Here is a 27,645-nt window from a genome sequence, read left to right as displayed (position 1 = left end):
TTTCTTCTCTTCGGACCAAAGTGAAAGTGGTAGGAGAGAGTCTTTTGATTATTGGGCCTTCACATCTACCCAGCAGACTTGGTTCGGACAGACATTCCATACCACTACCTGTCTTAGCTGGGCAGCCTGGTAGTAGCGTGCCAGATCCGGGACACCCATTCCTCCTCTGTCTTTAGAGGACACCGACCTAGCTACTCTAGCCCTTTTGTTATGCCAAATAAATTTGAATGTCCTATTCTGTATATCTCTTAATTCTGCCTTTGGTACATGGGTCGGAAGTGTTTGGAAAAGATACAGTAACCTGGTTAGAACATTCATCTTTATTGAGGTTATTCTTCCTATCCAAGATATTTGATGTTTGTTCCACTCAAGGAGATCTTTTTTTATTTTGTCGATTGGGGGGGGGGGGTGGTAGTTGCATTGATATAGATTTTCGTACTTTTTAGTGATTTTGATCCCTAGGTATTTGATGTGAGAAGCTTTCCATCTATATATATTTTTTCAATTGTAGGAGTCTAACCTCTTCTGGGAGGGAGATATGGATCTCTGACTTGTTACTGGTCTTATTGCCTGAAAGTTCGCCGAATTTTAATAATATCTTCTATATGTTTGGGAGTGAAAGCAGAGGGTTGGCCAGCGTTAGGATAACATCGTCCGCAAACAATTAGATTTTGTCGTTTCTTTGACCTATGTCTATCCCCTGTATATCTGAATTTAATCTGATCTTAGATGCTAGGGGCTCGATTGAGTGAGCGAAAAGTAGAGGGGATAGGGGACTGCCCTGTCTCGTTCCATTTTTAATATCTATGGCTTCTAGTTTGGTCCCTGACAATTTAACTAGTGCTCTAGGTAACTGATACCGGGCTCTGACTCCTTCCAGGAAGGGGCCCATAAAACCAAAAAACTGCATAACCATCCAAGAACCTCCAATCGATTCAATCAAATCAATCAAAAGCCACTTTCTCTGCTTTGAATGGGACTCCCTGTTTAATTAGAATAGCCACTCTTCTCTTTTTGCTACTAAAAGATGAATAGAAAGTGGTCAGGAATAGTTTCTTGAATGTATTTGGGGGTCTTGGGAATCAAAATGGGTTTCCTGAAGATATAGCATGTCTCCCTTTGCCTTTTTAAATTCCTGGAGGGCTCATTTCCTTTTTCTGTGTAGTCCCCTTTTCCCCTGTGTCAGCCCGTCTGCCGCAACGCTCCCGCAGCCCGCTGTAGTCTCCCCCCTTACCCGCAGCCACATCGGAGGTAAGGGGGACCCAGAGGGGACCTGGCTACATTTATTTGAATGGAGGCCTTTCACATTAAGCAAAATGACCTTTATTGGAGTAGGACTAGCCATTGGGGGGGTTGTTGTTTTTGTGGGTTGGCTCTGATTTGTCCTGGAAGAATTGGAGTGATACGTTTTTCTCTTTGGCTTGTTAGTACCTTGTGTATAGGATGATTGGGGGGGAAAGTTAAATATTTTCCGTAGTTTAGTTAGATTCGTGGAGTGGAAGGGGGTGCATAGGGATGACAGAAAGAGGGAGAGAATAGTTGGGTGTGTTAGGCACCCTAGAACATATAAATCAGTCTGAGAGTTGACTGAATTGTCGGGCATTCCGCCCATGGGAGACTTCCCCGGTTTCTGGGGCATTGATCCACGAGAGAACAGGGATAGAGGTCCTCCTTTCCCTTATCACAAGATCACGTTTCGTCTGGGTGTATTCAGCTAGGTCCTTAATTATTTGGCTTATTAGTTAGTCGGCCTAGTCGACTTAAGCTTAAACTGACATATTGATTGGTTATTCATAGTAGGGGGGGACTAAAAAGTGGGGGAGGGGAGAAAAAGGGAGGGAGAATAAAAAGGGGGGAGGGGGTAGAGGGTGGGGGACAGGATGGGGAGAGGGTGAGGGGAGAAGGATAGAGATGAGTCACGTTAATTGGTGATCTATACAAGATTCGATTACAACAGTTCAATTTGAAATATGTCAACGTGATTTTTTTAACAGTTTGTTATCTAGCTGGTTTCATTAATTATATACATTTTTAACCTCGGACGTTAGCATAGATATCACAGATAAATTTGATTCAAACAGTTCAGTTGAATATACCCAGACATAGTTGAAAAACAATTTGCGCTCTAGTTGGTTTTAGTGTTTGAATGTCTCAGGTCAACAGTAACAGTTCAGCATATCTACAATTCTTGAGTTGGACTTCATGCTTTAGCTGTATTATTTCGTCGTCAACACTTGCCTGCAATTGCAGGGCTTCGTCCATTTTGGTCTCCAAATCCGTGGTTCTTTGGGAGAGGGCTGAGATCTCTTCTTTAATCTCTATAACTGCCTGGTCCAGATTGGCCTGTAAAGATGTCTGCAGGGACTGAGTGTGAACAGATTGGCAAGATAGGACCTTGTAACCTCTCTTTCTTTCTCCAGGTCCTGGTCTGTTACCGCGCGCACTACCGGGTCCGCGTGGGGGCGCCCTTTTCTTTATTTCCGGCCATTTGTCGAATTCCCCCCCCCCCCCCAACGAACGTAGTAAACTCTTGTGCCGTAGGTTTTTTTTTTTTTAAGCTTTATAGAAATCGACGATTTATACAGCCGTTTCGGGAACATTTTTAGGTCCGTTTTCTCAATTCGGAAACGTGCCTTTTTATCACTTTATCTCGGAGGGTCCTAAAATCTCCCTCGTTCGCGATCCACGCCCGTTGACGTCATCGGAAGTCTCCCAATTAAAACAGTTAGAACATTTTTAATGATATGTAGTTGTTCAGTGTTGCAGTTAACTGCGGTGTCTCTTTCATGGCAGGTGTATCTTTAGCTGTTGTGTGAATATAGTTGATTTTTTTTGATGATAACCATTTTTTTTTGTTTATCCAAAACCGTATTGTCCTTTATAATGAGGGGTAGATCACCACCCCCGTGACTGTGGTGCCTTCTTAGGAATTTCCACTTTAAGAGCAGTCAGCGCCGTCTTACCATTGTACAGTATATCACGTCACGTTGTCAGCCACCGGTTGCATTGGGGTGCATACTGCGGGCAGATCTTTATATAACTACATGTGCTACAACACACACGCACGCCACGCCTCTTTTAACCCCTCCATTGCTGGAAGTTTCGGCTTCGCAATGTGTTGCTGGCCCCTCTGGCCGGTGGAGGGGTTGAATAGTTGTGCTCGCTTTTCACCCTCAGTCTCCTCCCTCCCCCCCCCCCCCACACCCACCCCGCCTCGTGCCTTTTCTTGTGTTTTCCTGGAACACTTACAGGTTGTCTTCCCCTTTCTCTGATAAAGGAGGAAGTGTGCTCGTGATTACTGTACAGTACTTACTCAGATATGCAGTGATCAGAGAGAAAGCATTGCAGCCGCAGAGAGCACCTACACCTGCCGGCATCTGATCATGTGTCCGTGGCTGGCACGGTTTCTTCTGCTCTGTCTCCCCTTCCCCGGTGAGTTGCTTCTGTTCTCAACGCTGCATTCTAGAACAGGGGTAGCCAACTCCAGTCCTTTAGAGCTACTAACAGATACTGGACACCATGCTATGGTTTTAAATATATATTGCCATGCTATGGTTTTAAATATATATTGCCATGCTATGGTTTTAAATATATATATATGAGCTACTAACAGGTCAGGTTTTCAGGATATCCCTGCTTCGGCGCAGGCGGCTCAACTGAGCCACTGATTGAGCCGCCTGTGCTGAAGCAGGGATAGCCTGAAAACCTGAGCTGTTGGTAGCTCTAGGGGACCGGAGTTGGCTACCCCTGTTCTAGGCTATTGTAGCAGAATCATAATAGTTCATAGCAGTTTGTTGATCGTGTGGAATGAAGAGACCTTTGTGCTTTGTCATTCTATACTTTTGTTTTATGCCAGCTACCTGCCTAAAGCACCAGCCCTAGCTGCTTTTTAATTTTTTTTATTTAACCCTTACGCTGCCATGATAATATTCCCTGGACGTCGTGAGGGCGAGCACGCCGGGGGGCCCTTGTTACGTTCAGGGAATGTCGTGTTGTATACGTCGATTTTCTAAGAGGCGATTGGGAATTTGTGCTTTTATATTATCTGAACTGGATCAACAGTGACCTCCCTGAACCAATCCGGTTAACAAAATATTGGGGGTTTAACACTGGTTTAGAATACTGGCTCGGGGTGGGGGGGAGACAAAATGGCAACTGGTGTCGACCGATCTCTGGCGGCCAATAGAAAACCATTGTGAGATGAAGTGATGGCTTTCTATTGTGTCAGAAAACCGGCACACAAAAAACCAGGGAGGCCATGAAGATTGGGAACCACGGTTCAGCTCCGTGGTGGCTCACCAGTTCAGGTACCATAAACAAACATTCAGAAAAATTGATGGATTGCTTGTTTAATAAGGTCCCGTATTTACATTTCCCATTGATTTCAGGTTATGTATTGATCTGTGGAGGCTTTGCTTAGCATCGCGAGTCCATACCATGATACATTGTATTTTACATTTAGCATTAAATAGAACTCTATGAAGTTTTATGAAACTACTTGGTAGACATTTTACAAAAGACACAAATAACTAGCTACACGTTTTATACATGCTCCATTTAGAGTTCCGTCTTATTCAAATCAAATGTAGCTGGATATGTATTGGAATATTAATTTTTGAAACAATAATAATTGAATTAATTAAATCTGCCTACAATGAAATGTTGGGTAACTCATGATCTGTCAATGCTTTGACGATATAATGTTACTATTCATATACACTGATTATAATGTGTCTTTCCTGTAGGATCATTCCAGCATCACCACATTGTTGTATTAAAACCTCACTCATATACTCAGCTTGATTAATTTTTGTCACAGAAAAGTAACTGCTTTTATGACATTATTTTATTGATTCGGGTCAGTTTTGTGAAGGAACTCTGAGTATCTGTCTTCTGGTTCCTTTGTTTGGGTTCCGGCTCCATTTTAAGGGAGAAAACTCAACTCAATTTTGGAATTGTGATTTTTCTAAGAAATGGAACTGGAAAGTAACTGTGAATGGATACTTACTTTTCCCACCACGTGTCCACATTTCTTTATTAAAGGCTGAATTTTTATTATTATTGGGACAAAGGTATGAATTAATGTGTTCTTTGCTCGGGCTTCCAGGACCTTTTTTCCTACAATAATTAAAAAATACGCTGTGTAAAAGTACTTTGCAGAGAGCAGTGAAGAAACCATGAAAATGCCTAACTTTCCCAATGCACTGTATGTCGTAATTTCTCATAGGGAGTAGACTTTTATTCAAATCATTGCTACACCATACCATGTTAGTCATTATTAATGTTAATAATCCTTGACAGGAAGTTACTGTAGGTGTGATAAACAGTAAACGGAAATATTTCAAATCTGTTAACACAAATGTTGATACAGCTCAACCTCCTTATAACGTCGTGCTTGGGGTCCAAAGAATCACATCGCACTATAAGCGGATCGCGTTAGAAATAATTTGCAATTGTATGCATTGTACAACAAAGTACTTAAGATACCAATAATCGTGTTGTAAAGTATTCATAAATAAGAAAATTGGGAGCCACGCTTGCATCGCGCTATAAGCAAATTCGCGTTGTAGCGGATCGCGTTATAACCAGGTTGAGCTGTATGTTAGCAGAGTGTTCTCACTGCAGTTGCCTTTGTCACATTTCTAAGACATTCCCTATAACACTGCTCCCATCTCTGTAACTTTCCAATTACTGAAGCATTCTTATCTCATTAATTTAACAATCCCAAAACAAGCATTGGTAAGTCCCTTAGGGCTGCATTCTATGTAGGCTGAAGCGGCCGTTTGGGCCATTTTGGGCCGTAAAACCCCATTGAAGTCTATGGGATTTTTTGGTCCGAGAACAAGCCTAATGGCCGTTTCGGACTGTGTAGAATTTACCCCTTACTCTTCTCCTGTGTGTTCCCCACTGTCATATACTACAGGGTCTCCAGGGGCCTGCCCTGATATTGCCTCCCTGTCTTGCCCCCTATCTCCAAAGATACTTGTCCTGTATAGTCCTCACCATTTACCTAAGAAAAATATGGGCATGTGCAGCAAAAAAACAGTGATTCTGTGGAAACTCCTTTGAAGCACAGAGCGTTCCTCTTATTCATCGTTTGCTCTGTCAGGAAGAACAGAAACAATTACAGTTTCTCATAAATTCAAGGAGTTGCAGAAACTTCTAACATGCTCATGATTTTGATCCCATATCACTTCGTGTTCAACGCTCACCCAGCTCTCCGGAAACAGGTTTACCCACCCGTTACATACTTTAGTTTATTTCTTGTTTGTACTGTACATTGTATCATCTGTGGAATGGAAGGTGTGGAGTGACCTTTGAGTACGACATTTGGAGCTACGCAAGAGAAGAATACTAAGAACTTCAAAGAGGGACCTGACTGACGCATTACTCGGATTACTAGGATTTATTTAACGTGTTATAGTATCCCGTTAAATGTTATAAGCAACCTAAGTGTGAGCTGATCCCGTGTTTGTTAAACACTCACAGACTTCATACCGAAGTTTAGATCAGTGATTGCCGACAGGGGGTTCTGGAGCAAATAGGAGTTCGTAAGGTGTCTCTAAGGAGTTCCCCCCAAAAATGTGTAATATCGGATCTCGGGCAGTATAGTGGGTTCCTGAGCCCGCGTAGGGACTGCATCTTAGGCCGCGCTTATAGTGCCGGCGACGCGACGTCGCCCGAAAACAAAATGCATTGCCGCCGCCGCGTGCGCTTATAGTAAGCGCGACGGAGCAACGTCGCCGTCGCGAAAACTGGTAGCCGTCAAAATGTTTCAAGGGCTGTTGCCTCATGTGACAGCCTTTGAACCAATCAAATGTCAGGAAACCCGCGGCACCGCCGCCCAGTGAAATATAACTTTCACCTGTGGCGACGGGTGACGTCACCCGTCGTGTCGCCGTCACTATAAGCGCGGCCTTAGCATGGGTGATATAGCGGTCAATTACAGCAGGGATTTGCAAAGTCACAGCGGCAAGGCATTGTGGGATGTGACTTTGGAAGCTCCCGCAGTGAGTGACAGCTACACCACCTAAGCAATCTGCACACAGGTGCAGGTTGTGGTCGTATTACGCGTGCGGTCCACCCACGAGCTCAGGACACTACACTGCCTGGGATCGGTCACTTCGTGTTTTTTTTTAGTAATAGTCTGATGAGCAGGAGATAAGATTAATTAGGGGTTTGTGGAACAAACAGGGGTTGCAACATGTATTAAGGATAGGAGTCACCGGTTTAGTTGTTAGTACAAGTTTGTCAGTGTATTCTGAGACCGTTGTGTTCTTATAGTGCAAGTTTATAGAGGCATCATATTATAGGGATTATTGCAGCCTCTCTTGCCAGTGTCTCCACCTAAATGATAAAATGATGTCCTATATCATTCCATTACGTAATTACGTTACCAGTCTCACAGACTGTTATTTGCTCCTCCGCAAGTGGGTAATCACTGGCTACATACAGCTGTTGACGGCTGGTGGTAATTGGGGGTGCCAATACTTTTCATTAAAAAATAAATAACAGGCGTAATCCAGGTTTCTATTTAACAATATAGCAAACGGAGGAATGTAAAGGGATTTATTCCACAAAGTCTCATTTTATAAATGCTGGATTCATCTTTTTTTCACACACAGAGTTTTGCTTATTTTTTTTTCTCCAATCAGACACAGTACCGCTACTTTTCTATTGAAACCGCTGGCTGGGTGAGTTTGCTTAACCCCAAGGGCGTTCAACTCCAGTCTTCAATACCCCCACCCCAACAGGTCAGGTTTTAAGGATATCCCTGCTTCAGCACAGGTGGCGCAATCAGTCCCTGCTTCAGCACAGGTTGCTGAATCTGATTGAGCCGCCTGTGCTGAAGCTGGGATAACCTAAAAACCTGACCTGTTGGTGGGGCTTGAGGACTGGAGTTGAGCACCCCTGGTTTAACCCCTATGCTGCCAGAGAGACGTGCAGCACATTGCTTTCTGGAAGGAAAAGGGTTAATAATATAAATGGTTCCCTGTTACGTGTATTGTTGCTTCATGCTCTGTTATACAGTATTAAAAAAAAAAACCTTATACCGTTGTTTTGTGCTCATTGCAGTGTTTGGACAAGTCCCCAAGCCAAGAAATGTCACGATGGACTCGGTCAACTTCAAGAATATGTTACTGTGGAGCCCGCCGGCGGCCCGCGGTGGAAACGGGACGTACACGTACACGGCGCAGTATAAGTTGTAGGTTTTACCTATTATCCCCGTTACCAATTGATGTTTTGGACAGTAGTTGTGAAAGAAGCCATTAACGGAACCTGCCCCTGCACTCTGCTGTCTCTGTTCTGTGGGGGCGTTAGAATAACGGGGGGTCCTTGTAAGCACAGCTGTGCTGCACAGGCCCAGAGGTGTGAAACATTGGTGTTCTTATCTATTTACCTATATCTCTGTTTAACTAGCTATAAATCTATCCATCTATCTTTGTCTCTGTTTATCTGTCTACCTGGAAGACTTCTTAGGCCGCGTCCATGTTTAGTGCTTGCGGGCGGAGGCGCACTGAGGCGCGCTTCCGCTCGGCACTGAGCCCCTCAATGAGAGCGGCTTTAGTAGGGGCTCGCCTACGCTTCCGGAAGAGTAGGTCTTAGGAAAATTAAAAAATTTCCCGCTTGCCGGAGCGCAGGGCCGGTCACGTGAGCGGTTCGCCCAATGAGAGCGGAGCAGCTCCGTGACGTCACTGGCCTGCCCGCCGACATGCCCCCGACACGCCCCCGGATGGCGCGCTGTCTAAGGCCAGGAAAAGCACCCGCTTTTCCCTGAGCCTCAGCGCGCCTCCGCCCACCAGAACCATGGCCGAGGCCTTACTCGGCTCTAAGGCCTGGGTCCCGCTGCATCCGGCGGCGCACGCGGCCACGTGCGTGTCTCTCACCATACCCGTGTTCCTCCCCAGCCTGCCCCAGTCCCCCCTCGCTGCAAGGCTCGCTGCGCACTGTAACGCGTCAGCCAGCAGGGGACACACGAGGATCGTAATCCCAAGCGGTGACGCGTCACGTGGTGCGGCAGGGAGCCAATGAGGGGGCGGAGGAGGGGGCAAGGGAGAGGAGGGAAGCTGTGAAGCTGTCTACAGCTACGGGAGGGAGGTCTGAGTGTGTGTGTATGTTGTTCTAAGGGTGCGAGGGGGATCGGAGCAGGGGGGGAATCGGAAGGGGGATCGAGCAGAGGGGGGAATCAGAACGGGGGGGATCGGAGCAGGGGGGGGGAATCGGATTGGCTGCCTTGCGTGTCACGTGACGCGACACTCGCCGAAACCACAAGCTCCTTGTAGCTCCGGCTGGCTGACGCGTCACAGCACGCAGTCAGCCACGCCAGAAGGAGCCAACGGGGACCTCCAGACCGGAGGCAAGCAGCTGGTGGACCGCGGCCGCAGCGGGACCAAAGCCTAAAGGAGGTCACAGCAGATGAACTACACACATTGGCAGTGCCCGGTCTCCCAGGCCTTTGCAGGGTGCTGGGTAGGTGCAGGCTGGGCGTGAATAAACAGATCAGAAAAAGATAGGCGCCAGGTACTTTATTTGACAGCCGTCAATAGCGCTCCACGATTAAACACACACATCACACTTGACAGAAACTCGTGGCAAACCATATAGTTCAATATTTCATCCCCCGATAGTTCCCATTCCTATTCGGGGGAGGCACTGGTCTTAGTGGCCCATTTCAGAGGCTATGATGCAGTGAGAACCCGCTGGACGGGCAGGATCAATGTGCTCGAGCTGTCTGGGGACTGGGAGGCTACGAGAGGACAGGCGGATTGCAGCTACCCCATCGTGAATGTGAAGTGTGGGATAGAGGATAGAGGAAGGCAATGAGTGTGCCATACTGAAGTGGCTCAGTCAGTAAAGGCACTCACTCTGAAAACACACACGCTTCACGTTCACAGCGGGGTAGCTGCAATCCGCCTTTCCTCTCTGTGCCGAGCTAAGAGAGGAGGCCGAGTAGAGGCAGGGGAGCTTGGTTCAATTCCCGGAATCAGCTCCTATGACTTTGGGCAAGTCACTTTACTTCCCTTTGCATCTGGCACCTAAATAAGCTCTGAGTTACAGTGCTGCAAAACTGTTATTATTATGCAAGAAGGGGAGTCGGTGTAAGAAAAAGGGCGAGTATGGCAAATGGGGGAGAGGTGAATGTTGATTGTGTTGAGAATAAGGGTGAGTGTGTAAGAAGGTGGTGCGTGTAAGGAGGGTGAGTGTGGTGCGTGTGAGCGAGAAGGGTTGTGTGTGGCCTGATGAACAGGATGGGGCGCCCCTGAGAATTAAAAAATCCTCCAGGGCTGCCGGTGTTCAAAGAAGGTTGAGAACCATTGTATAAGCTTGTATCAACCAACGCATGTACTGTATCCATCTGTCTCTGTGTCTTCTTTAGGCTGAGATTATAGTAGGCGCGCACACACGACAGAGCACATGGCATCACGCGCGCCTATTGCCCAAGCGATCCCTGCACTGAGGTGATGGGGAGGCGTGGCGGATGCGTCACAATGCTGGTTCGCCCTCATTGGCTGAACCGCTCACGTGACGCAGTCGCCGTGCGAAAAGACAATCATATGTCTTTTCAAAAATCTGCCGTCGCGGTCGCTCTGCATCTCTGGCGCGGTCGCTCGCACTATGGGCGCCTCATAGAGAAGAGGTCTGTTGTCCGCGCCGTGCGCTCACTATAATCTCGGCTTTATCCATCTACGTTTGTCAGGGGGACAGTAACCAGATTATATTTTAACCTCTTCAGTAGTGTAGGATCATGCACAACACTGCACATTCCTCTAGAGCTGACGTGGTTTAAAAAGAAGCTGAATGTTGAGGTGCTGAACTTTCTGCACCAGCCTAGAGAAATTACCCCTTTAGCAAAGGTGTGTCTGGAGAAGTATTGCAAGCCCCTGCGGCTCTGACGGTGTTAAAGAAATACAATTAAAAAAGGCCGATATATTCACATGCATAAATCTAATGCCGAATGTCTGTCCCCCTGCAGGAATACCAAGAGGTTGCCTTACAATGATATGTGTAACGACACTGTGCTGACACACTGCGATTTCTCCATTGAGGGTAACTACGGATTATTGCTGCGGGTGAGAGCGCAGTTACACAGCGGTGAATCTGATTGGGTAGAGATTCCGTTTGATCCGTACGTACAAAGTAAGTCCTTTGCACTATGGCTGTTTTCTCAGGTCACTAAACCCCAGAGGGGACTGCAGCGGATTTAAACAAGGCAAGAGCCTCTGTATTTCTTTAGATCAGGGCCTCTCAGGCTGTGGTCCCTGGACACCCAATGGTGTTTGTAGCTCAGCACACATGATGCAAATGGCCCTGACACATTATAATGTCAAGGTGTCAGTGTATTTATATATATATTCCCAGAATCCCTTGCTGCAGTGGGAGCACTGTATGCTTGGTGATAATGGTTGAAAGACATGGGGTGCAGACCTGGCTAAGACATGTGAATGTGCTCACAAGTGATATTCTTTATTGGCTATATGCCAACGGTGGAGGTTTTTTGTCGCCTTTCTCACCCACCGTATCTTAAAATATATATATACATAGAGATCACAGGGATAGAGAAAAGTATTAAGCGTGTGTGTGTGTGTGTGTGTGTGTGTGTGCGTGTGTGTGTGTATGCGTGTGCGTGCGTGCGTGTGTGTGTGTGTGTGTGTGCGTGCGTGTGCGTGCGTGTGTGTAACCCTCCCTGGGTTACCCTCCCTGGCTCTTGGGTGCGGTGTAGTGCGGCAGCGTCTCCAGCCTTCTCCGTTATTTTCCTGCAATTCCCCTTTCAAATGCAGTTAACATGGCTGCGCGGGGTCAAGTGATGTCTCGTTGCCATGGCAACCGACCACTGCGTCACGCTACGCGGCGTCGCGTTGCCATGGCAACGTTATGGTGGGTAAAAAAAAGTGACAAAAACCCTCCACCATACAGTGTTAAGCAAATACAAATAGCTCATTCCTATGTCTCACATGGACATGAAGCAAAAGGTGACACTGGGTGCTCATTTGCATGTCATTACCCAGAATCCCTGGCTACAGTGGCAGCACTGTATGCTAAGAGATAAAGGGGAAAGGCAGGGTTGCAGACCTGTCTGAGACATGTGAGTGTGCTCACAAGGGATATTTTTATTTACTGTACAAAAATGTTGTTGAAAGAGCTCCTTGTGCTGGTTCTGCTTGCAGCTATTATCGGTCCTCCAGAAGTAAAAGTGACCTCGAGGGCAGGAATCCTGGACATCAGCTTCTCTGGCCCTAACAAAGAGTCTGACAATACACCGTTGAACCAAATATACGGCGGGGGGCGCTACAGAGTGTTATACTGGAAAGAAAGGACTCCTTCAGCGGTAAGTAGCGTGCTGTACAGTAACGGAGCTCTTGGTTTACACACTATCTGTGTTTGGAGTATTTTGTCTCTCGCCTCTTGTGTTGGGAAGTGAATATGAAGCTGCAGGATTGGGCTGGCCCGCTGGCTCCCCAGGAGTATTCCCAGGGGAATGTCACAATGCAGACTGACCAAGTCTCATGTGTATACCTGTAACCCTGTTTCCTCCACACAATCTCACAGAGGGCCTCCTAAGGGAAATGCTACTCCGGTTACATGGCTTAGTGTGCTGCTTACCTGCTGGTAACAGAGGGACCTGGGTCTCCCGCATGATGTTACAGGGGAAGAACAGGACAGGCTTCTGGGGTTTCGCCCGAATTGTACTCACAGGTGCAGCGCCTCAATCTTGTGCAGCCCCCAGGTGTATGGGGTGAAGTCCCTGCAGAAGAATCTCTTCCCCCTCCTCCTAATAGACTTCAGACTTAGGCCAGGAAGGTATAGGTAAAAACATAGGATCTTTATTTGGGTCTTCCAATATTCAGGAGCAGTTCTTAGGGTATCCACCCTCAGGGTGTCCCTGGTTCCACTCCCAGCCAAGGGCACCGAGAGCAGTTCTTGCTCTTCGCCTATCCCCTTGTGGGATAGGAGGTATGGTTCCCCACCTCTCCCCGGATGGAGGGCCTCAAGCCTGCCAGAGCCCTGACAGCTTATTACGGGTGAACCTGTCTCTCTCAAAGGTAGAGACCAACTCGCTAAATCAGGAAGTGCAACTCACTAATGATTGGACAGCAGGCCTGATTGCCCACCTTCTCTGACTCATTGAGCTGCATGTGTGGGGAAAACCCATGATTGCTCCTGGCGAACCTACCCTTACTAGGCTTTACTGCCAGGAGGAGGGCAGACCTATAGCCCAAACTACCCAACTACATATCTATCTACTGTATTTAGTCATGAGTGTACACATCAATGAGTGTGTGTGATTATGAGTGTATGTAGGAAACAAAGTGTGCGGCAGGGGGGAAGACAAAGCTGCAGTGTTAGGATCGTAATATTCTGTGTGCGGCCTTGCGCACGCGCGTGCCTGTGCGAACCTAATTATACCTTATGATTCAATAGCTTGCCTTTAGCAGCAATAACTTGAAGTAATCGTTTTCTGTATGACTTTATCAGTCTCTCACATCGTTGTGGAGGAAGACGAAGCGCTACTTTGAGCGTGAAACGCGTTGAGGGGGAGACTGTGGTATAGCCTGTGTCCCATTGTGCGTTCAATATAGATTTGTTATCCAAACCGGAAGTGCCTCCGATTCAGTCACTGGCTGTGGCGCCGGATTTCTTCTCCTGCGTGGAGGAATTGTGGCCCACTCTTCTTTACAACGTTGCTTCAGTTCATTGAGGTTTGTGGGCATTTGTTTATGCACAGCTCTCTTAAGGTCCAGCCACAGCATTTCAATTGGGTTGAGGTCTGGACTTTGACTGGGCCATTGCAACACCTTGATTCTTATCTTTTTATAGCCATTCTGTTGTAGATTTGCTGGTGTGCTTGGGATCATTGTCCTGTTGCATGACCCAATTTTGGCCAAGCTTTAGCTGTCGGACAGATGGCCTCACATTTGACTCCAGAATACTTTGGTATACAGAGGAGTTCATGGTCGACTCAATGACTGCAAGGTTCCCAGGTCCTGTGGCTGCAAAACAAGCCCAAATCATCACCCCTCCACCACCGTGCTTGACAGTTGGTATGGGGTGTTTGTGCTGATATGCTGTGTTTGGTTTTTGCCAAACGTGGTGCTGTACATTATGGCCAAACATCTCCACTTTGGTCTCGTCTATCCAAAGGACATTGTTCCAGAAGTCTTGTGGTTTGTTCAGATGCAACTTTGCAAACCTAAGCCGTGCTGCCATGTTCTTTTTAGAGAGAAGAGGCTTTCTCCTGACAACCCTTCCAAACAAACCATACTTGTTCAGTCTTTTTCTAATTGTACTGTCATGAACTTTAACATTTGACATGCTAACTGAGGCCTGTAGAGTCTGAGATGTAACTCTTGTTTTTTTTGCAATTTCTCTGAGCATTGCACGGTCTGACCTTGGGGTGAATTTGCTGGGACGTCCACTCCTGGGAAGATTGGCAACTGTCTTGAATGTTTTCCACTTTTGAATAATCTTTCTCACTGTAGAATGATGGACTTTAAATTGTTTGGAAATGGCCTTATAACCCTTCCCAGATTGATGGGCAGCAACAATTGCTTCTCTAAGATCATTGCTGATGTCTTTCCTCCTTGGCATTGTGTTAACACACACCTGAATGCTCCAGACCAGCAAACTGCTAAAACTTCGGCTTTTATAGAGGTGGTCACACTTGCTGATGATCAATTATTCAAGGGCATTTGATTAGCAGCAGCTGTCTGCTACTTAGCATCTTAATTCCTATGGAAGCAGTAAGGGTGTACTTAGTTTTTCACACACAGCTTCTCCATTTTGGCTTTATCTTTGTTAAATAAATCATGACACGGTGTAATATGTCCTGTGTTGTTGTACATCTGAGGTTGTATTTACCTAATTTTAAGACCTGCTAAGGAACAGATGATTGTTATTATGTCCTGATATATAAAACCATAGAATTCAAAGAGGGCGTACTTTCTTTTTCACACCACTGTACATACATTTCAGCGCGGTAGCAGCGCGAAATCTTTCTTTTCCTCATCTTTCCCCCTGTCGGCCAGCTCCACACTCACTGCCGTGCGCACGCGGCCCTATTATAGAAAGGCTGACTAACCTCAGCCAACTATAAGTGCCGCGCGTTCACACGAAGCAGCGAGCGCGCCCTCTATAGAACAGCCCTTATGGATATCGCGCAACAGAGATTGTAGCGTCTGAGCCTTCCTTCCCCCCACAGGGAAGTTTACATAATATTATTTGTTTGGTTGGTGCATATATCTTCACTTACACACGCATAATATTGCACTGTGGTCTATGTACTGCCCGTATTTTTGGGCTATTTAGTATATTTATTACATTTAATATTACATATCACTTTTTATGTCCTTTTCGACCATTTATTTACACATATATATTAACTTTACACATTTTTGGTGCGCTTGGACATTTTCTTGTCTATACACTTTTGGAGAGTAACAACATAAGAAATGAATGACAAATAGTTGATATTATATTCATAATAATAATAATTATTATTATAATAACATATTATTAATTGCGTTTTCGGATCTAAAAATATAAAATATGGTGGGATGATGAAATGCAGAAATAAGTAGAGGGAGAGGCATAAATACATTCTTATATCTAATGCATAGCTACATTTCATATTGGGAGGGGGAGTTTTAGTTGTTTTTCATAATAATCTTGGTGTATCTCTCTGCAGGTCCCCTCGTTCACTTATATATGTAATCTAACATAACCCCCCCCCCCCCCTCATTGATCCTTGTTATATCTACCAAATCAAGTCTGCTTTTCTCTAGCACACATTAATGAGTACTTCTGCACAGTAGAAAGGCGTCAGCAGATGTTCCCGGTTAATTATATGGCTAAAGCTGGTGATGTGAGGGAGCAGCTTCCCTAGTCTGTGCTTTTGAATTACCTGATGTACTGGGTTATTCAATTAGAACTGGATCTCCGTCTAGAACATTACAGGTGTTTCTCAGCCAGGTTGCCAGCTAATTCAAAAACCTCCAACCGACCCTCCTTCTCTGGGACTTTGTTCTCCTAAGTAGTCAGTATATATGTAGCCAGCATAACCAACCCCCACTGATGAGACCCAAAAGGTCAAAACAGCTGTCTGTGAGTAGGTTACCGGCTATGCACTTTAACCTAGGCTGTGCTGAAAAGCTGTGTAATGCGGCAGGAAAAAGCTTGTTGTGCTCCATGTCAAAATGGATTTTGAAGCAAAAGGTGACACTGTGTGCTCATGACATTTCCCAGAATCCCTTGCTGCAGTGGAAGAGATAATAGGGAAAAGCAGGGCTGGAGACCTGTCTGAGACGTGTGGATGTGTCACAAGTGATATTATCATTTGCTTCCCCTAAGTATAAATGTGCAAACCTGTCCCAGTTTGCTTTACAAAAGTCTTGCCATTTTTTTAAAATTAATTGCTAAATGTTTAAGTGAAGGCTATTTGCTTATTTGCTCAGTACAACAATACAGGCAGTCCTCAGTTATCCGACACAATGCGTTACTCAAAATGGCGTTGGATAGCGAAACGTCTTAAAGCGAAACACGTTTTCCCATAGGAACACTGTTTAAATGAAAGGTTCCGTTCCTGAAGGCATTTTTAACACTAAAATACACCAAATATTTTACGCAGGCAATAAGATACGCAGAACACACATAAATTATATAGTGTATAAACTGTATTATATATATAATATAACATAAAATATAATAATATAATATATTATATAGTATAATATAATATATAATATATATATATATATATTATATATACATAAACAACTTTGCAAAGCGTCGTAAGAGCGTTGGATAAGCCGTTTTGGCATTGTAAAAATGAATATAGGTATGCATTGCATAGCGTTGGATAAGCCATTCGTTGTAAAGCAAAGCGTTGTAAAACAAGGACTGCCTGTATGTGCTTTATAATTATTTTTATATGAATATTGCTGAAATTCACCAATGCTCAACGATATACTCCAGTATTCACTAACTTTTTTCGTTGCAGTGAAGATGTTCTATATGGGGCTTTTTCTATATCCGCAGAAGTGGCTGATCGAACTATTTTTGCCCGCAATTCCCTATTAACTTCAATGGGGAATTTCGGGGAAAAAACAGCCAGCTCTTCAGCTTCGACACATACAGAATAAACCCCTAAGAAAGATATTCACGTGGCTTTTAGTAGAAGTTTAATACCACACGGTTTTTGAAGAAGTTTAATATCTTCACAACTTTTTTACCAGCCACAAAAGTCCCAAATCTCACCAAGTTTCCAAGGTTTTGCCCATCTATACTTCTTAATATACTGGTACTGTATAATCTTTATATATGCTCGATATATGGAAATAAACCAGAGAAGCGCACCAGCAGTAAATCTCCTTTTACACAATAAAAAGATAAGTAGTGAAAACTTACGGTTATTTATACCCTACAGCGAGTGCTGCAGTGTGTATGTATGTATATGTATATATGTATATATATATATATATATATATATATATATATATATATATATATATATATATATATATATATATATATATATAAACCCTGTCTTCCCATAAGAGAAGGCACAAAAGCAGCAACACTCAGATATAGCAAAAAGACATGTATTAGCAGTGACAAAACAGCACACTATAAACCCAAAGTTTCGGTCCTGGCAGGACCTTCCTCAGGACCGAAACGTTGGGTTTATAGTGTGCTGTTTTGTGACTGCTAATACATGTCTTTTTGCTATATCTGAGTGTTGCTGCTTTTGTGCCTTCTCTTATGGGAAGACAGGGTTTATATATTGATTTCTATGGAGCATGCACCTTGACTTTACATTTGTTGCTTGGAGTGCTGGCTGCTGCTTTTTGTTATATATATATATATATACACACATACATACCATATACATTTTAAATTATGGTGAATGAAAAAGGCAACAAAAAACCTCCACCGTTGTCATATAGCCAATAAAGAATATCACTTGTGAGCACATTCACATGTCTTAGACAGGTCTGCACCCCTGCCTTTCACCATTATCACCTCGCATACAGTGCTCCCACTGCAGCAAAGGATGTCATTTGCATGTCATTTCCCAGAATCCCTTGCTGCAGTGGGAGCACTGTATGTTAGGTGATAATGATTGAAAGGCAGGGTATATATATTAATGGGGTTCTGCTCCAGAGACCCCCAACTTAAATCCTGTATTTAAAAAATGAAGAAGAAAAAAACGGGGGGGGGGGGGGGGGGGGGAATGGCTTGAATTGCTCCTTTAAGCCGCACAGACCGTGGATCATACAGTAAAAAGGAAATCCCCACAGGATCTCCCTGGCACAGAGGGACGCTCTGCATGTTCTTTACACATGCTGTGTCTGGTGATTTATAGTCAGGGGCTCTCTATTCGCTCACCTGGGTTGGGCTTCTGACGTACTGTAGGCTTTATATTCTCATGATCATCATCTTCGGCCTTCGTCGACCCACTGCTGGATATAGGCCTACCAAATTATCCTCCGAGCACTGCGGTTCCCAGCCTCGCGCGCTCTATGGCCTGCCTCATAGAGGCCAACGCGGTTGCGCTCACCATGAACTCGGCCTTATGGTGAGTAGGAGATGGGCCAAAGCTCAGTCAGTTCAGTAAACTGATACCAAGCGTTTCTTATGATCTCCTGCACATACACATGCAACAATAATGTTTTTTACATCTTCAATCACAGACTGTGTCAGCTATATGCACTGTTGTTTATATGGCAAGGTTTTCACCCTCAAAACATAAAATGCCCCTTCTAACTACTGTACTTTGTCATCTCCACATGAATCCTCCCATAACTTGTATGTTGTACAGTAGGAAACAGTAGTTTGTTTGTTTGTTTGTTTTTGCAGGTTAAAACAGTTGACAGTTTACAGAACACAGAAATCTTAACTAACTTAGAGGAATGGACCATGTACTGCATCCAAGTCCAACTCTTCATTCCTGATTATAATAAAAGTGGACAACTCAGCCAAGCGATCTGTGAGAGAACCACAGACGATGGTAAGAAATAACAATGACTGCTTCTATTTGTGCTTCTATAAACTGTATCACTGGCCAAGGCAAATCTTTTGATGACTTGCTGAATCCATTGTCTGTTACTAGTATGGGGTCTTTGGAGGCCTGAGCCTCTTAGCCTTGCCCCCATGAGAACCCTGGTTCCATAGCTATTCTCCCCCGAGCTCCTGCCGTGACCAAATTGGTTAAATTTGCGGAAGCCAATCAGCAACAAGAGTGGGACTCTATCATTAACAAGGGGCTTGTCATTGCCGCGGGTCATGTTATTTTTCCTGTCGGAGATACTGTAATAATGGCAAAACATGGGCTCCAAATCTCATAATACTCTAAAAAATAAGTACGAGAAGCAGAAGTTAAGGAACATGTACCATCATGCACACCGGTACAGTTGCTAACTATGTGTAAACATAGTGTATACGGGGACTCCTAAAAATGGCTGCCCCTTGTAATCTCCTAGAATATGCCTTTTATCTTTGCAACACTGAATCACTTTTGGCCAGTTACTGTAGGTATAAGTAGTGTTCCGCATTTTCAGTATTTACCAGTTTTCATTGATAAATTACCATTTTTTTTGTGAACCCTGGGAAGCATGAGCACAAATCGATCGGTAGCTTAGGTAATTAGTTTTACCATAAAGGTAATCAAAGGGCACCTATATTAAAACAAAAACAAAAAAAAAAAGACATATATTTTTTTTTTTAAGTGCCTCTTTAAAAGATCAGTTTCTCCACCCCTCCTTTTTCCCCTCTATGTATAGGAAGCACGGCGTCTCCGGGTATGAACTGCTCCAGACGGAGCAGCAAATGCTTCTTTAATGTAAGATCAGTGAAGAACACTAGCTTTATCATACAGTATGTACTGTAATAAATTCAGCGTTTTCTTGATTAATTTTTACATTTATGTTAACCCAATTTAATTCCAGATTTAAATGTTTGCAAAATAAACACAGACAGGTTCCCAGAATTTTTATTTTCAAATACAAATGGAAAAAACAGAACACCGTTTAAGCGCTTTACACCATCTATACTACATTTAACAGTCGTTATGTTATTATGCACGTCAAATACATGTTGTGTGGAGTTTTTTTAATGGGCTTCTTTTTTTAACCCTCCCCCATATTATTTTTGACATAGATGGGAAGTAGGGTGTCCCCCGGAGCTGAACAGCATTCACTTTACCTCTGAAGACCCCTTGGTTCCCCAGATACATCCCAGGGGAGCTGCTGCCGATAACATCCCCTCCAGAGGAAAGAAAACCGTTTCAATCTCCCACTGTACGCGGGCCAATAAGAAGCTGCTATGGCTGTGTCGCAGCATTCTATTGGCTACATAATGCAGGAGCAGGGGGGGTTAAATAAGCAGGAAGTACGAGTAGCACCTTTCCTGGTATGTATCTCAGGAACCATGGGATCCCCGGAGCTGACATTAATCGGCTTCAACTTCCTGGACCGCTTACTTTCCATCGGGGAAAGGGGGGAGTCGAGGGCAGGGAACAGCTCCTTCAAGTGTGAATACTGACAAGGAAATGAATGTGAGGATTAAGCAAATAAAAACGGATTGTATGTTTTGCAGGTAAAACTCTTCCATGGGTGATTGCCGTGACATTCATGCTGTCCATGTTGGTTGTCTTTGGTATAGCCATTGGAATCTTTTATCTTGCGTTGACCATCTATAAGACAACCAGATACATCTTTTTCCCTGCATATTCCTTGCCACAACATCTGAAGGAGGTTTGTCTTTTGTGCTATGTTATATTTCACATCTCGTGTGTGTGTGTGTGTGTGTGTGTGTGTGTGTGTGTGTGTGTGTGTGTGTGTGTGTGTGTGTGTGTGTGTGTGTGTGTGTGTGTGTGTGTGTGTGTGTGTGTGTGTGTGTGTGTGTGTGTGTGCGCGCCTTTCACCACACTAGAGGTGTCTCATTTGAGTTTTAATGGACAGTGTCTTCAGTTTTGTCTCGGCGACGGTACTACCATATGTGCAACCTGTTCGACTGCACCAGGTCCCACTATCTTTAGAGGCCCATCCCCCTTGCGCCACAAAATGAAGTTCCAGCACTTCTAAAGTCCTCCCTCTCTCAACATCTCCTCCCCGTGCCCTACCTGTTTGACGGGGGCCTTAACTGATGGAGGGACCACACGTAGTTCCACCCCTGCTCAAAGGGATGAATTGTATGGTGCCGTCATGGCTGGCACTGTCCTTGAAGTAGGCTTCCATAATAAGTGAAGAGGATTTCTTCACTAAAAGGTTTGGAATGCAGCAAGTCAGCGGCCCCTGCACCCTATTCTTATGAGTATATTATTTAACTTCTATTGACACTGAAAATCGCAAGCCGCTTCACATGGGACAAAATACCTTAATACAATGATATTAGTGGGAGTTTCTGTACATTTGTTCCCCGATTTTGCACTTTCATATTTTAATGAATGACTCCCCCCTCAACAGTAAGGGAGCTGGGTACAATTTGATAGTCGAGGGGTTATGAATGACCACTACTTTGTAGTGTGTGTGTGTGTGTGTGTGTGTGGTATGTGTGTATATATATATATATATATATATATATATATATATATATATATATATATATATATATATATATATACATACATACATACACCATACGATACCGGTTGAAGCACGACATCAAGGGACAGCACACAGGTAAGTTGATCACTAGTTGTTTGTATTGAAAAAGACACAAAAAAACGACGTTTCGGTCCGCCAGTGGGACATTTCACCACCTTGAGAGAGGTCCCACTGGGGGACCGAAACGTCGTTTTTTGTGTCTTTTTCAATACAAACAACTAGTAATCAACTTACCTGTGTGCTGTCCCTTGATATCATGCTTCAACCGGTATCGTATGGTCTATTATTGTGTTATGGGATAAGCACCAAACTTTGTTTACTTTCAAGTGGAGTGACGGCTGTTTTTGGAATATATATATATATATATATATATATATATATATATATATATATATATATATATATACGGTATGTATATATATATATATATACACACACACACACACACACACACACACAGTGTGTTCGACAAACCTATACATTTGCTCGCCCCAGGCGAGTGGATTTAACCCCCGGGCGAGTAAATATTGGCCCAAGCAGCACACGTTTGGTACTAGGTGGCAAGTAGATTTTTTTGTGTGGCGAGTACATTTTTTGGTGATTTGTCAACCACTGTATATATGTATATATATATATATATATATATATATATATATATATATATATATATATATATATATATATATATATAGTGGGGTTGCAGACCTGCCTAAGACATGCAAATGAGCATACAGTTGTATTTGCATATTTACTTTCCTGTGAAGGGTTTTTGTCACTTTTGTTTACTCAGCATAACTTAACTCAGTATTATGGTATAGCCTATCCCATAGCCTCTTTGCATACCCAGTTAAATCAGCCCCACACTGATGAGACCCATTAAGGTCGAAACAGCTGTCTGTGGGTGGTTTTCTGGGTATGCACCTTAACCCTGGCTGTGCTCAAAGCTGTGACCATGCAGCAAGCTTAAGCCTATAGGGAACCATGTTAAAAATGGTTTTTGAGGCAAAAAGTGACACTGTGTGCTCATTTGCATGTCATTTCCCAGAATCCCTTGCTGCAGTGGAAGTGCTGTATGCTGGGTGATAATGGGGAAAGGTGGGGTTGCAGACCTGCCTAAGACATGCAAATGAGCATACAGTTGTATTTGCATATATATATATATATATGTGTGTGTGTGTGTGTGTGTGTGTGTGTGTGTGTGTGTGTGTGTGTGTGTGTGTGTGTGTGTGTGTATATTTCATTGAAGGCAATAGTGTGTGTGTGTGTATATATATATATATATATATATATATATATATATATATATATATATATATATATATATATATATATATATATATATATATATATATATATATATAATTTTCTGTGGATGTTATCTAGTAAAGTCTCTTGGCTTAGAAAACAAAAACAACATCACTGCACAAGAATTACACTTGTGTATAAAACACATCTTGCATGCAATGTAATTACTATGTTTCAATGTGTTTTCTTTGAGAACTATAGGCCATTATTCTGTAAGGTGTGATATAGGCCCTTATTCTGTAAGGTGTGATAGGGCACATGACGTGCTATCGCATGAAAAGTCAGATTCATGTCAATGGGACTTTTCATGCACTGGCACGTCCTCTGCACTATCGCCTTACAGAATAAGGGCCATAGTGTGTTTTCCTCTCTCTGGTTTTGCATCCAGGACACTTCAGCCAATAGACCATTCACTCTCTACGCATGGCATTTCCTATTCCGTAGGGGTAATTTTTCCAAGTCTGCCCGCGGCAAAACTGATGCCTAAACACTGCACCAGTTTATCAAATCAAGAAACGCCATTGGTGTCAGAGAGAATGTATTCCCTAAGAAATCGGGGGCATTTTGCTGCTGGTTAGGGGTGATAAATAACCACCAGTGCCTATGTTTCTACATTTGTATGTATGGAAGTCTGACCTGTTTTTCCTGACCCTGCAGTATTTGAACAAGCCTTTCTTCAGCACACCGCACCTTCCAACACAGTCTAAAGAAGAAGAAGGAGAACCGTGTGAGCCGTTGACGTTTGTTTCAGAAGAGAAGGAAGATACGGGGGGAACGGTTTAGCTGCAGCTTCAGCTTTGCGCTGGACTTGTGTATATTCCTCATTGGGAGATAGATGTTTACAGGACAATAACGCGTACAGTTTGTGTACGAAAACCGAGCCAAGAACAGTTCTTCGGAAGGCAGCCCGGCCTACTTCCAACATCTGGATTTCTTTCAAAGGAAGAACAAATTGCGTAATACATTTGTTTTGCCAATTGTTACTGAAATGTTTTTTTAACCGACTTTTTACATTTTTTTTTGTATTTAATTGAATAAATTATTTGAATGTAAAAGTAACGTGTGGATGGTATGTTTACCCAAAAATGTTTGTTACATTGTAAAAAAAAAAAAAAAAAAAAGGAAGAGAGTTGGTAGCAGGTAGAAAATAATGCAGATGAAAGAAAAGGTGGAGGCAGGAGACAAAATAAAATCCTACTAAAAGGGGTATTGGGTTCTATCTAGTAGAGTCTCCCAGCTGCCAAACTGGGGGAACGCCATTGCAACAGTCCCAGATTTCTTTTAAATAAAGGAATTTCATTGAAAGCAATCGGATTTTGAGAAGTCTGGTGCAATCCATTGGCACTAGTTTTCCACCAGTTTTTCCAGCCGGGAAACTTTAGTAGATAACCTATGTTTCTCCTGCAAATCACCTGTTGTTTTTTTTCCTCCATTGCTGCTGCTGTGGTGGTTTAAAAAAAAAAATCCCCTCCTATTTAATTTGTACCCGGCCTGAAATTCCTGTTTAGCTGCATGCTACACTTCACACGCTTCAGTGCGCACGAGAGTAGAGATGTAGGACATTCCCCAGCTTGTTACATATTCTTGCAAACGATTAGCCATTGCACTGCCACAAAGGGCAATGTGTTTTTGTTTTTGTTTTTTAATCCATACTTTGTGATGTTATTTTTTTTCTTTATGGCCTTTGTGGAAAGTTGGAAAATTAGGCAACAAAAATAAAATTTGGCAACATGTGCCCTAATTACAATCATATGGAGACGTCTGCAAGCATATTACACGATGTAGAAACTGGAACTGTATGGGGCCATGTTATATTTTAATTTTAATACCGACGCTTGATTTGTGTCGGATGTGTATAATTATTCTTATACACATCTCTACCACAAAGAAACAATACAAATGTGTTGCTATCTTCTGACAGTAAGGAGTTAAAGTAGTAATTCTGGACACATTTTACTCTATTGATCCAACAAGATTCTGTGGGTGCATCAAACATTTTTGAGCACAGGAGAGGAAGGGGGCGGGGGTTCAACACAAATTAGCTCAAGTGCAGAAGAAGCGACTTGGGAGGGGTTTGATTTCCTCTTGCTGTTCCCTTCTGTATGATGTCACTGAGTTCAGCACGTGCTTGCACAGTCCTCTCTTCCCACTTTCCCTTAACTTTCTTGGTTCTCTGATAAGGACAAAGTGGGGATATGGGCAAAGAAAACACTTGATTGACAAACAGTTCCCCGTTGAGGGTGTCACGTACAGCACGTCTGTGAGTCCGGGATCTGTATATGGGACAAGGGTTACAACATACAGCGATCTAGCCGATTCAATCTTCACATTGCAAAGTCCTTCAAATTAATATCTCCCCTCAATCTGTCCCAATAAACCATCTGTCACAACAGTACACTTGTCAACACGTGACTTGTGTATGCAACAAAGGTTAATACACACGGCTAAACTCGCCAACTTACTTTTTTCCTTCGCAAGGTATTTCAAATGAATTAATATTTACCCTTACTCTGTTACAATATCTCGCTGCCACCACCAAAGATATTAAAAAATGTACTGTGCCTCTGGTCTCCCTTTATTAAAGAAAACTATGCACTTAACACACAAATCTGTTGTAGCAAAATGTGGCCAAAAATGTAATTTACCCTCTACAAAGCGTGCAACAGTTCAATCAGAGCCCAAAGCATTACTTATTAAAGTTTGGCTTTAATATTAAAAAAATACTGTGCTTAGATTACAGAAAAAAATATTATTACAAGAGCATACAGTTCTAATAAATGCAGACAGTTTCTTACAATAACCTGTGCACTCCACATACACACCTCAACATAAAATCTGAACACACAACATCTATTTTTGATGGAGAATCAGACATCTGTCCTGGGCACCTTCTAATCATCAAGTGCTTGGCATCATTCAGGCAATCGCCACGGATATAAATATCTAGTTGTTATTCTTGCGAATTGGAGTACCTCAGGGATCGGTACTTGGACCCCTGCTTTTTAACTTGTTTATTAATGACCTTGAGGTAGGGATCGAGAGCAAAGTCTCCATCTTTGCTGATGATACTAAATTGTGTAAGGTAATAGAATCAGAGCAGGATGTAATTTCTCTTCAGAAGGCCTTGGAGAAACTGGAAACATGGGCAGGTAAATGGCAAATGAGGTTTAATACAGATAAATGTAAGGTTATGCATTTGGGATGCAAGAATAAAAAGGTGACTTACAAATTAAATGGAGATATATTGGGGGAATCCTTGATGGAGGAGGATTTAGGAGTGCTTGTAGACAGCAGGCTTAGCAATAGTGCCCAATGTCATGCAGTAGCTGCAAAGGCAAACAAGATCTTATCTGGCATCAAACGGGCAATGGATGGAAGGGAAGTAAACATAATTATGCCCCTTTACAAAGCACTAGTAAGACCACACCTTGCATATGGAGTACAATTTTGGGCACCAATCCTAAGAAAAGACATTATGGAACTAGAGAAAGTGCAGAGAAGAGCCACCAAATTAATAAAGGGGATGGACAATCTAACTTATGAGGAAAGGTTAGCTAAATTAGATTTATTTACATTAGAAAAGAGGCGTCTAAGAGGGGATATAATAACTATAAACAAATATATTCGGGGACAATACAAGGAGCTTTCAAAAGAACTATTCATCCCAAGGGCAGTACTAAGGACTGGGGGTCATCCCTTAAGGTTGGAGGAAAGGAAATTTCACCAGCAACAAAGGAAAGGGTTCTTTTCAGTAAGGGCAGTTAAAATGTGGAATTCATTACCCATGGAGACTGTGATGGCAGATACAATAGATTTGTTCAAAAAAAGGTTGGACATCTTTTTAGATGGGAAAGGTATACAGGGATATACCAAATAAGTATACATGGGAAGGATGTTGACCCAGGGATTAATCCGATTGCCAATTCTTGGAGTGAGGAAGGAATTAATTTTTCCCCTTAATGGGGTTTTTTGTTTGCCTTCCTCTGGATCGATAAGTAGGTATAGATATAGGATAAAGTATCTGTTGTCTAAATTAAGCATAGGTTGAACTTGATGGACGTACGTCTTTTTTCAACCTCATCTACTATGTAACTATGGTGTCAGGCCCAGAATTCCATGTTTAATATCTTTTGATAGGAATGGCTAGTCACGCCCCCCGATACTCTGTAGAACCCTTCCAAGAATGCCTTTCAAGGTATCTTTAAAGGGGTCTTATTTATTCTAGTGTCGGGGAAGCCATATTTACATCTCTCCATTAAAAAATACAGATGTCCTTATCTCTAAATAATCTGTCCTATGAACCAGAGGTGCACAAACTTTTTGAGCAGCGGCCCTCTTCTTGGGAGCCGCAGCGTCCGCCCCTCTCCCGATGGCTCGGTGTCAATTGACGTCACGGGTCATGTGACCCCACCGTGTCATTTGACGTGTGTTGTCATGGCGGCACGTCGCTGAAGACCCGGCTGGCAGCAGGTAAGTGAGTTACAGAGGCCTCACGCCTCCCACGGCATTTAATTTAAATGCTGTGGGGAAGAGCGCGAGGCCTCTGTAACCGCCCGCACCCCCCCCCTACAAATTCTCCCGCCCCCTTGTGGGGCGCGCCACCCAGTTTGCGCACCGCTGCTATAAACCATAAAACTAGGCCTGGTGTGGGATGACGGCCCATAAAAACAATTGCTGTCTTTGTAAGACAGTTTGTAACCAATGTAAACCCCCTGAAGTGCCAGACTGATTAAAATAC

At 43.5% G+C, this 27,645-nt stretch overlaps 2 protein-coding genes across 3 annotated transcripts in view; one reads left to right on the top strand and one right to left on the bottom strand.

Moving 5' to 3' along the window:
- The first annotated feature begins 3,241 nt into the window (after positions 1-3,241).
- On the top strand, positions 3,242-23,962 carry LOC142491372 (interleukin-10 receptor subunit beta-like). 2 transcript variants are annotated; one of them, XM_075593858.1, is made up of 7 exons: positions 3,242-3,432; positions 8,077-8,206; positions 10,976-11,139; positions 12,168-12,328; positions 18,856-19,006; positions 20,593-20,750; positions 23,565-23,962. In XM_075593858.1, exons 1-7 carry the CDS (start codon positions 3,384-3,386, stop codon positions 23,688-23,690), a joined length of 939 nt encoding a protein of 312 aa, XP_075449973.1. In that variant the 5' UTR covers positions 3,242-3,383; the 3' UTR covers positions 23,691-23,962. The 2 variants fall into 2 exon arrangements, with proteins under 2 accessions (XP_075449973.1, XP_075449974.1); XM_075593859.1 differs by lacking the exons at positions 20,593-20,750; positions 23,565-23,962 and adding an exon at positions 20,155-20,563.
- A 444-nt stretch (positions 23,963-24,406) lies between these two features.
- The window catches only part of IFNGR2 (interferon gamma receptor 2), a 41,548-nt gene continuing 38,309 nt past the window's right edge, over positions 24,407-27,645 (bottom strand). Inside the window, exon 8 of the mRNA XM_075593855.1 lies at positions 24,407-25,180. Coding sequence (XP_075449970.1) covers positions 24,946-25,180 — 235 coding nt within the window. The 3' untranslated portion in view covers positions 24,407-24,945. The remainder of the gene's footprint in view (positions 25,181-27,645) is intronic.

This window comes from Ascaphus truei, chromosome 3 (assembly GCF_040206685.1).
Source record: "Ascaphus truei isolate aAscTru1 chromosome 3, aAscTru1.hap1, whole genome shotgun sequence".
NCBI classification, from domain to species: Eukaryota; Metazoa; Chordata; class Amphibia; order Anura; family Ascaphidae; genus Ascaphus; species Ascaphus truei.
The sequence above is the reverse complement of the archived record's forward strand: the minus strand, read 5'-3'. Positions and strand labels throughout refer to the sequence as shown.

Excerpts from the sequence above, each read along its gene's own strand:
- LOC142491372 (XM_075593858.1), top strand. The coding sequence starts at position 3,384 with ATGTGTCCGTGGCTGGCACGGTTTCTTCTGCTCTGTCTCCCCTTCCCC. Across the intron at positions 19,007-20,592 it reads TGAGAGAACCACAGACGATG|GTAAAACTCTTCCATGGGTG; the intron begins GTAAGAAATAAC and ends TATGTTTTGCAG. Across the intron at positions 20,751-23,564 it reads TGCCACAACATCTGAAGGAG|TATTTGAACAAGCCTTTCTT; the intron begins GTTTGTCTTTTG and ends CTGACCCTGCAG.